The sequence below is a fragment of the Neovison vison genome, chromosome 4 (genome assembly GCF_020171115.1).
Source record: "Neovison vison isolate M4711 chromosome 4, ASM_NN_V1, whole genome shotgun sequence".
In the NCBI taxonomy this organism is placed as follows: domain Eukaryota; kingdom Metazoa; phylum Chordata; class Mammalia; order Carnivora; family Mustelidae; genus Neogale; species Neogale vison.
In genome coordinates, this window is record NC_058094.1 from 209,801,236 (window position 1) to 209,811,723 (window position 10,488).

A 10,488-nucleotide genomic window follows, 5' to 3' on the forward strand; every position below is an offset into this window, starting at 1 on the left:
ACTGGTGGCAGGAAGGGAGAGTGGTGTCCTTTGACTAAGGGCCCAGAGATAGAGAGAGAGAGAGAAAGAGGGGAGGTGAGGTAACCAAGCCTGAGGGAAAGAGTCACTTAGAAAGCCAGATACCTAAGTTCTAGTCCTGGCTTTTGTCAGCAACTCAGCATGAGACTTTAAACTTATCTAGGCTTCGATGTCTTCATCTGCAAAACAGGGAAAAGCAGTTTGCTTACCTAGATGCTGTTATGGTCCTTTGAGACTATGACACCCTCCACAAATGAGATTGAGGGACTATTACAAGACATTCAGGAGGGGGCCTGCAAGGACCTTACCAGAGCAGGAAATTCCTTTCAGCCCCATCTCTAGTAAAAGGGTCACATGTATACACATTCACACATACAAAAGCAGAGTGCCTGACCACTTCATTCATAGCAGCAGGGATACGTATAGAAAAATAAATACTGCTGATGCTTAAGTCCTGCATTGGGGCAGAAGGGTCCTGAGGGTGTAACTCAGAGGGACTCCAAAGTAAAGGGAGAAGGGTCCTCTTATTTGATATTAATTTTCACCTTGCTATTCCTTCCTAAAATCCAGGGCAACCAGATCTTTGGAGAAAGCCACTTTCATCTTCCCCTCCCCAAACCATCAACTCATTTGCTGCAAAAACAAAAATGCACACTTCCCAAGGGAAATAAACCCCTCATTAGCCACTAAGAAATGAACAGAGTCTACCACACCTGAGATTACTTGGACTGGGCAACTGGAACCACATGCCCCTATTTCCCTGAATATTCACAATGGTCCTGAAAGGTCTTGTTTTGGACCGATCTCACCCAAAGTCACCTGAGGGTGAAAGGGGAACTAGCCTGGACCACTCTTTCATTTCTGGTGCCTTTACGGTTGTTTCCAAAATTTTAAACCAAACTTACTGCAAGAGTGAGCCAGGAAGTTTCCCTCCACGAGTAGGAATCCCAATGGGAAGAAAGGCTACTACGCAAGTGCAGGCTTCCAAACCATGCAACAGGATCTGCAAACAAACTCGCACCGCTCCCAGACACCAAGAAGCATCTCCCAATCATACATTCACATGGACTCTTACATGGCCTCTCCTAGCAGAGGTAGCTGGGGCAATTGGGGAGTGGAGGACAGCAACCTCCCATCAACCTGGGTTCCCTGTTTAAAAGATACTAAAAATAAATTAGTAAACATCGCTATTTACAGAAATAGAAATCATTTCTGTTTCCAAAGGCCTCTCACCACCCCAGTCCTGGACATTTCCAAGACTGCCACCCCTGACACCCTCTCCAAGGTCCGCCCTGGTGGGTGGGTAAGACACCAGAGTCCTTTGAGACTGGGAGCTCCTCAGGCACCTGAGAATTCCAGTTTCACATCTCTGGTTCCAGGGAAGGGAGAATCTTCAGGACTCTGGAGAGTACCGGGGTTCACCCCTTCTCACCAGTTCCAAGGGGCCGTCTGGAGGCAACCCTTCTTTTTAGGTTGATATACGTGTTGTAAGAATTCCTGCTGTTTTCAGGCCCCCAGACCCTCCCCAGGGTCCAACGTGCCTGCCTGGACCGACCCTCGAAGCAGAGGAACCAGTCTTGTGCCTTGGTCTAATGACTCTGGGAAAAGAGGGACGGGCAAAGAAAAGGCAGGGACAACGGCCTGGGGGGATCGTCCTGGCGGGGACGACTAACAGCAATGACTGTCAGACAGGCAGGTGGTGAGGCTGGGCGCCTGGCCAGGGTCGGAGCCGGAGCTGTCCACCGTGCCGGTGGGTTGCGAGTCGACGCGGGGAGTACGACGGCGCCCGCGATACTCGATCATGTCGGGATGATAGGCCGGGTGGCGGCGAGCGTGCTTGGTCAGATGGTCGCTCCGGGAGAACTGCTTGGGGCAGAGGGGGCAGGAGAAGCGCTTCTCGCCCGTGTGCGTCCTGTAGTGGCGGGCCAGCTCGTCGGAGCGCGTGAACTTCTTGTCGCAGTCGAGCCAGTCGCAGGAGAAAGGGCGCTCACCCGTGTGGGTGCGCTGGTGGGACTTCAGATGCGAAGACTTGTAATAAGCTTTGTTGCAGCCCGGAAAGGGGCAGCGATGGCGCTTGGCGGCGGGTGTCACCGGCCTCCGGCGGGGCACTGGACCTGTGGCGGGGGCGGGGCCGGCCCCAGGGGCCTCCCCGGGGACCTCCCCGGGGACCGCAGGCGCTCCCGGGACGTCTGGCGCTCCGGGGACCCCGAGCTCGCCGGAGGAGTGCGCGGGTCCAGAGATCTCCGCCGCGCTGCTGGCCGGGGCCAGCTCTGAGCCCAGGGTCGGGCCGGAGCCCCAGGTCGGGCCGGAGGAGCCGGACGAGGCGCGCAGAGCTTCCCCCGAGTTCTCCCCGAAGCCCTCCCCAGAGCCGCCGCGCAAGTCAGCCAAGACGCTTGCAGCCAGCAGGTGGGGCGCGGCGCCGCCCGCGCCGGGGCTGGGGGCGGGGACCTGGGGGAGCGGGGGGACCGACGCGGGTCCCGGTAGCCCCGGACCCGGCAGAGCGGACTCCGGCGGCGCCGCACCCACCTCCGAGCCTGCGGCTCCGCCCGCGCCCTCGGGGTCCTGCGGGCGGCGGTGAACCACGGCGCCCGCGGACATGGACACCAAGCACTCAGCGGCGAAGTAGTCCAGGCACGCCACGGCGGCGGACATGCTGGCACCGCCGGGCCGCCGGCGAGCGCCGTCCGAGCGCGGCCGGCCGCGGGCGAGAGAGTTCTCGGGAGCGTCCGTCCCGCAGCCTCGGAGCGAGAAGCAGGAGGCCCGGTGCGCGCCGCCCGCCGCCCGGCGCCGCCGCTGCCGCCCGCGCGGAGCCCGCCCCGCCTGACGCGCCCCTGACGCACCGGAGCCCGCGGGGGCGGCGGGACCCGCCCCGGCCCGCAGGACACCCCCTCGGAACGCGGGGCCCACCGGGCTAAGTCATTTTTAACAGCCTAAGAAATTATCTTGTCTTCGCTTTCTTGCCTCTGCTGGTGAGCCAGGTAATTTTAATAAAGAGAAAACTCCCCGATCGTAACTTCTGGGCAGCCTGCCGGCTTCGCCGCGCCCCCCCCCGTCCCCCCCGCCGCGCCCGCTGGTCCTCCGCCAGCTGGGTGTCCGGCGGAGTCCGAGAAACTTTTTTTTTAAGGAAAAAAAAATGCTAATACCTGATATGTCTTTCGATTCATAATTACGATCGTGAGTTGAGCGGGCTGGAATTACATTTCATTTCTCTCCACCGCTGTCAGACCAAATTTAAAATAGCCCCAAGTCTGCATCAAAAAAAAGTTTTCTCATTTAACAGTTCCACTGTTAATCCGGAGTCGGTACCAATTCCCTAAATAGATCCACTACGTAGCTATTAATTAATAGCATTTTGAACCAGAAACATTTCTAACCTTGAAAAAGCAAAGAATCCTCTCATGGTTGAAATTGAAACTTAAAATCCTTTGAGTAACGATTTAACTATTCAACCAACGAAAGAAAAATGCATGTTTAAACTGCATTAACCTGTCACAGGCATACAAACAAATTTCCACGCTGAAATATAAATTATAGACTAGCAGCGAGATAAACACATTAAAATGGACTCCCACAATTTTAATAATAGAAAGTCACGTTTCCAATTAGGCAACATCTTTTATTTTTCTTTAAAAAATAAGGAAAAATGCAGCAAATGATATAGAATTGTTCCTTGTGATTTTGCAGGGTTTTCTTTTTATGTGATCAGGTATATGTTTGATTTTTTTTTTTTTTTGGCATTTCATTGCTTTTTATCCTCTCCTGATTTTTGAAAAATTAAAAACACATAGAAAAGCAAACAGGATAATTTCTAAAAATAGTCATAGCACGGCTTTTGATGTATACAAGCTTTACTTACATAGTGTTGAATTATGTGCATTTCATTTGTGATTCTTCAGTACTTTTTCTTTTGGAAATTAAAAATACATATACATCAAGAATAACATACATTCATGTATTTACTTCCTAGAATTATCAAATGTAAAATATTTGTCATGCTTGCTTCAGGGTTTTTTTTAATTTGTATTAAAAGATTGCAGATAGAACTAAATGTCACTTTATTTCCCTCCCTAATTCAACTTTCTGCCTCCTTACTTCCCTAGGTAATCAGTATTATAAAGAGTGTATTCTTCCAGCATTTATTATTATACCTTTATTACCTAATTACTTATTTATTTATATGTAAATATATATACCCATGCTTGTGTATTTTAAATTTTCTTTATAAATGCTATACTAGTGTACATGTCATTTTGCAACTTACTTTTTCTCCTCAATATGATTTTGACAACTATCCATGTTGATACTTATAGAGTCTGCTTTATTCATTTCAGTAGTTTTATTAATAGTATCAGCTCTATTATTTTTATGGAGACTCCATCCTAAGACAGATAATTATAAAGTTCCTTGCCTAAGAATTTTAGACAATTGTCTCAATTTATCTACACAGGTGAAATTTCTATCAGAGAATTCTTTACTAGCTGCTTTTCTTTTAATTTCATTATTTGGGAAAAAATGTAAAGGTATTTTAAAACGCAGAGACAATATCACAAGCATCCATGTACCTATCATATAATTGGTGAATGTTAGCATTTTGCCAGATCTGCTGCAGATTTTTTTTAATTGAACTATTCAAGATTTCTGATAAAACTGAAGTCCCTTTGTACTCCTCCCCAAAACCGTTCTTCACCTTTTTCTCCAAAGGCAAACACTATCGTGAATTTAGTATGTAACTTTCCCATCTAGGTTTTATATTTTGACTACACCTGAACCCATAAAAATACAGAATATTGTTTTATTTGATTTTTAAAATGTGTTTGTGTGATGTTAGACTGTACATATTCTGACTTGTTTTTTTTTTCCCCTCCATGGTATGTTTTTATTTTCTCTCCATGTTGATAAATATAAATCAGTTCATTCATTTTAATTGCTATATTGTAGATCCATGCATATAAATGTGCCTTGTTTATTCATTGCCCTATTGATGAATATTTAAGCGGCTGCCGATATTTGGGGCAATGCTAATATGAACATGTGTGTACATGTGTCCCTTGCACATATGTGAGAATTTCTCTGAATCTACCTAGATGGGGAATTGCTAGGCTACACGCACATGTCCAGTTTTATCAGAAGCTGCCAAATAGTTCTTCAATTTACATGCCTACCAGCGGTGGGTGAGAGTTCTTGGTCCCTCACGTGACCTTTTCTAGCTTCAGAATTTTCTCATTTCTGACAATCTGACTTTTTCAAAACCCAGTATCTTGTTATTTTATTTGCATTTCCCTCACTACTATGGAGATTGAGCATTTCTTCATATATTGATTAGCTATTAAGATTGAGTCTGTGATTTGGTTTTTTACAGACCTCCTCCATTTTTCCAATGGGCTGTATATGTTTTCATTTTTTTCCCTCTTGTTTTATAGGAGTTCATACATATAAACCTCATATTGTCTCAGTCTGTGGCTCCATTTCTGACTGCTTTTGATGTCTTTTGTACTATAGAAAATTTAAAATGTGGTCATATTCCTTGATCTCTTTATAGTTTGTGTCATTTGGGTCTTATGGAAGAACTCGCTTTATACCTGATACCATGAAGATAACCTCTTTTTTTTCCCCCTTAACGTTTTGAAGTTTTTGCTCTCAACACTTATAAAATTGATTCCCTGGGATTTATTTTTTTAATGGTGTAAGTTAGAAATTTAATTTTACTTTACCCCTTTCCCAATATGGAAAACCTGTTATCCTGACCTGCTTTACTGGACAGTCTTCCATGCCCCCATTAACATGTAATGCCACCATGATGAAAATTAAATTTTCATATATTCATGGATATGTTCCTACTTTGTCCTTTTTCACTGATCAAACCAATTCTGAGCCAATACCACACTGTTTTAATTATTATGGCTTTATAGTAAGTCTTCATGTCTAGAAGGGCTCCCCCCCCATTTTGTTCATTTTTTAAACTGTACTGGCTATTTTGGGACTTCTACTCTTCCATACTAACTTTAGCATCAGTTTGTCAACTTCCACTGAAAAACCTTTTTTGGTATTTTGCTAAGTTAAATTTATACATTAAGTTTGGGGAGATAAGATATCATTATAAAATTGAGTCATCTAATACATTAATATCACTGATTTCTTCATATCCTTCAGTAACATTTCATAGTTTATTTATAAAAATTGTTACACCTCTTTGTTAGATTTATTCCTAGGTATCTTACAGCTTTTGTTGCTGTTATAAAAATTTATATAAAACTATAAATTTTTTAATTGGTTATTGATGCTATTTGAAAATACTGATTTTGGAATAATCTCAGCAAACACGCTGAACTTCCTTATCTTTATTAGTGAAATGGATTATTTGCATATTCTCTTGTATTTTTATATAGCTAATCATATTATTTGTAAATCATGCTCTTGATTATCAGTCCCCTGTTTCTATCTCATTGAGAATTTTTTTTTAAGATTTTATTTATTTATTTGTCAGAGGTAGCGATTGAGAGAGCACAAGCAGGGGAGCAGCAGGCAGAGGGAGAAACAGACTCCCCGCTGAGCAAGGAGCTTGATGTGGGACTTGATCCCAAGACCATGAGATTGTGACCTGAGCTGAAGGCTTGTGCTTAACCAACTGAGCCACCCAGGTGTCCCTCATTGAGAATATTTTTAATGTGCAATTATAACAACTTTCATTGTTGTAAGTTTTTAATAGAAACCCTTTATCTGCTGAAGGAGTTCCCTTCTATCCCAGCTGAGTTTAAAGCAGGAATATTTTAGATGGGATTGGGTGGGAGACAAACCATAAGTGACTCTTAATCTCACAAAACAAACTGAGGGTTGCTGGGGGGAGGGGGTTTGGGAGAAGGGGGATATGGTTATGGACATTGGGGAGGGTATGTGCTATGGTAATTGCTGTGAAGTGTGTAAACCTGGCGATTTACAGACCTGTACCCCTGGGGATAAAAATATATGTTTATAAAAAATAAAAATAATAAATAAAGCAGGAATATTTTAAATCCATGCAATGAATACTGAATTTTATTAAATCCTTTTTCTACAACCATTGAGATGATTATAGGTTTTGTCTTTGTTATGTTAATATAAAGGGTCACTGATAGCTTTTTCAAATATGGACCTATCCTTGCATTCTCTGAGACATACCTGAATTTCCCATAATGTACTATTATTTCTTTAATACATGCTTCACACAATTTATGAGTGTTTTTTATTTTAGCATCCATGCTTGAAAGTGGTTTGTACTTATAATTTTCTTTTCTTGCACTGCCTTTGTCCACATTTGGTATCAGGGTTGTACTACCCTCCTAAAATGCATTTGGAAATAATCTTCTTTTCTATTTTCTATAACAGTTTATATGAGGGAGGTATTATTTGTGCCTTGATTGTTTGGTAAAGCTTATCTGTGAAACCATAGTATTTTAAAAATTCAGTTCACTTTGTCTAATGGTTGTTAATTTGGGTTTGCAATTTCTTCTTGAGTCAATTTTGGTAATTCACACATTTCTTTAAAAATTAGATACTAAGAGGACATACTGGTGGCTCAGTCAGTTAAGTGTCCAACTCTCAATTTCGGCTAAGGTCATGGTCTCAGGGTTGTGAGATCCAGCCGGGTGTGTGTTGGGCGGGGGTGGGGGGGCATGCTCAGCAGGGAGTCTGCTTGGGTTTCTCTCCCCCCCTCTGTCCCTCCCCCTCCATGCCCGAGCTTTCTCTAAAACAAACAAATCCTTTAAAAATTAATAAAAATTAGATACTATATTTAAGCCTTCAAAATGTTGAAATATGGTTCATAGCCTTATTTTTCAAAAATGCTCTACAGTATCTATAGTTATATCCTACTTTTCATTTCTGATATTTTTGAGAATTCTGTATCTTTTTTGTCCAAACAGAGATTTGTCTGTAATATTAGATGAACCTGTAGGGGTTTATCTATAGTCTCTTCAAATAGCTCAGCTTTTGTTGATCGTGTCTGTTTCTTTTTAAATATATTTGTTTAATTTCTGTATTTTTTGGTATTAACCTCTCACACTTTTGTTGAGCTTGATGTGTTACTCCTTTTTTAAAAAGTTTTCAATTTAAATGCTGACTATTGAATACTAACTTAAGTTACTATTTAACTTAAACACTATGTTTAATGTAAATACATATATTTAATACTAAAGTTACTATTTAACTTATACACTATGTTAATCTCTCTACTTAACTTAAACACTATGTTAATCTTTCTTATTTTCTAAAATATAAGTTGGGAGCTATAGAACCCCTTGAAGAGAATTTCCCTTGCTTTATCTGTATCCCATAAGTTTGCAAAATAGTGGTTTCATTGTCATTCAGTTCTAAATACTTTACAATTCCACCGTGACTCCTTAAACACTAAATTTTCAGAAGGATGCTTTTCCTGGATGACAGGATGCTTCTAACCAACAGTGTGGGAAAAAGTAATAATTTATTTTTGTGTAGGTAATCACATAAGGGAAGCTTTTTCTGGGGGAAAAAAAGAGAGAGAGAGAGAAAGAAAGAAAAAGAAAGCCGTGCCTCTGTGTTTAAGGTAAATGGTACCAGAAAAACAAGTGATTTTTAATGAATGTTGTTAGGCTCTAGAAATATTATTTTGCTGGTGACTGTTCTGCCGTACTGTTGGCATATGTTCTAGATATTTCAATTAGCAATAATCGCGTCTCGGCTAAACCTCATTGGCTACAATAGTGCCACTGCGCAAAGCTTGTTCTAGATATTTCATTCATTTGGCCAGTGTGCATGGATGGCCTCTGTATACCAAACCTTCTTCCAGGAACTGGGAGTTACATTAATGAACAGCAACAAAGCAAAACTTTTTGCCCTCGTGGAACTTAGATTGTAGTGTAGGTATTTGCTTATATTTTCCTTAATCTGTGGATGTGGTGGGGGTGTTGTGAATTGTCCAGATGATCCTCTTGAATTTTGGAAGAGGCAATGCAAATGAGGGGCTTGGGTTGGAAACAGAAATACTGGTTTGGAGGTTGCTGCGGGAACGCATCCAGTCCCAGGGCGAGACATCCAGCCTCTCAGTGCTGAGGACCTTCTGGGGAATTTCTCTGGCTGAGAAGAGGCAGAATTGGAGGAAGCTGTAGAGAGAAGATGCCTTGTACATAGGTAGTTGCTCTGTAAAGGGAGGGGAGCTTTCTTCTTATTGATTGTTATTTTTTGGGATCAAGGGATTCACTGTATAATGAACAGGGCATCGGTGGTTCAAGCTGGTGAGAGACTTTGGGGTCTCTGTGCAGATGGTATTCTATCCTGTGAGCTAGTCTGTAACCAGTGCACATTGATAACTCTCTGGAATTGGCTCTGGAAGTATAATGGGGGGATTTTTTGAAATGGAAAGTAGGAAAAGGATAATTTCTCAACATCGTGTTTACTGTGGTCTTGAAATAACTGTTACAGAAGTTCTACCCTCCCAAGCCCATTCAAAAGCTTCCAGGAGCAACACCCAAGGGATTTTCCTGAATGCCTTGAGAGGCTGACCTGCTCCTTCCTTTGGTCAAAAGTGGCTCACGGGAGGCACACAGTAGGCATTCTATAATGCCTTTATGGGCAGTACATGAATTTATAGGAAATAAATGAATAGGAATACATAAACTGACAGGTTAGTAGCACTATTCATTCATGATTACCAAGCTCAAATAGATATTCAGCATTCCCAGAAATATACATCTGTGCTGTTTCCTTCCTACCTTTTGGCAAAGCCCAGTCCTTCTCATTAGTTCTAGCTGCATTACTTCTTGCTTTCTCAGGATCCATAATCCATAACATATGCCCTCTCTCTCTAGCATTTTCTGTCTCTCCTTCTCTGCAGAATAATTTGAATCGACATTCAATAATGGACTAATATCTCCAATTAAAAAAATTGTCTCTCTCAGTTCTCCATTCTCCTCTAGCTCTTGCCTCACAGCCACATTCCCTTTCAAAGCCAGGTCTCTCAAAAGCCAAATATGTTCTGTATTTTCACCAATCCCTTACCCCAAGTATTATTAAAATTGCTCCAGTATTTATCCCTTACTTTGCTACAGAAATTCTTGCTAAGAGCAACATTGGTGTACAACCATGTGAATGTACTTTCATGTCACTGAACTGTATACCTAAAAATGGTTAAAATGGTACATTTTGTGTACATTTTACATTTAAAAAACCCCCCTCTTCTCAAAAAGAAAAAAAAAAATCAACATTGATCCAGGTTGCTAAATCCAATCCTCAAATTACTAGAAATCTCAAGAGCAGTTGAGTAATCCTTGAAACATTTTCTTTTGGCTTCTGTGACACTGCATTCTTTGGGGCTTGCTTCCATCTTTCTAACTGTTCCTTCCAGTCTTAATTGTTCATCTCTCCTCCTTTACCTAATGTTTAAAATGTAAAGTTGGACAGAATTCTACACAATGTCCTCTTCTGTCAATTCTACCCACTCTCTCTCTAGGTCATTGTGAA

General features: G+C 42.2%; 1 protein-coding gene and 1 pseudogene across 1 annotated transcript; both read right to left on the reverse strand.

Annotated features, from left to right (window-relative positions):
* Positions 1 to 1,686: 1,686 nt before the first annotated feature.
* On the reverse strand, positions 1,687 to 2,670 carry KLF14 (Kruppel like factor 14). The gene has a single exon (XM_044247028.1). It carries the CDS (start codon positions 2,668 to 2,670, stop codon positions 1,687 to 1,689), a length of 984 nt encoding a protein of 327 aa, XP_044102963.1.
* A 5,996-nt stretch (positions 2,671 to 8,666) lies between these two features.
* On the reverse strand, positions 8,667 to 8,750 carry LOC122905686 (annotated as a pseudogene).
* Positions 8,751 to 10,488: the final 1,738 nt, after the last annotated feature.

Excerpts from the sequence above, each read along its gene's own strand:
- KLF14 (XM_044247028.1), bottom strand. The coding sequence starts at position 2,670 with ATGTCCGCCGCCGTGGCGTGCCTGGACTACTTCGCCGCTGAGTGCTTG.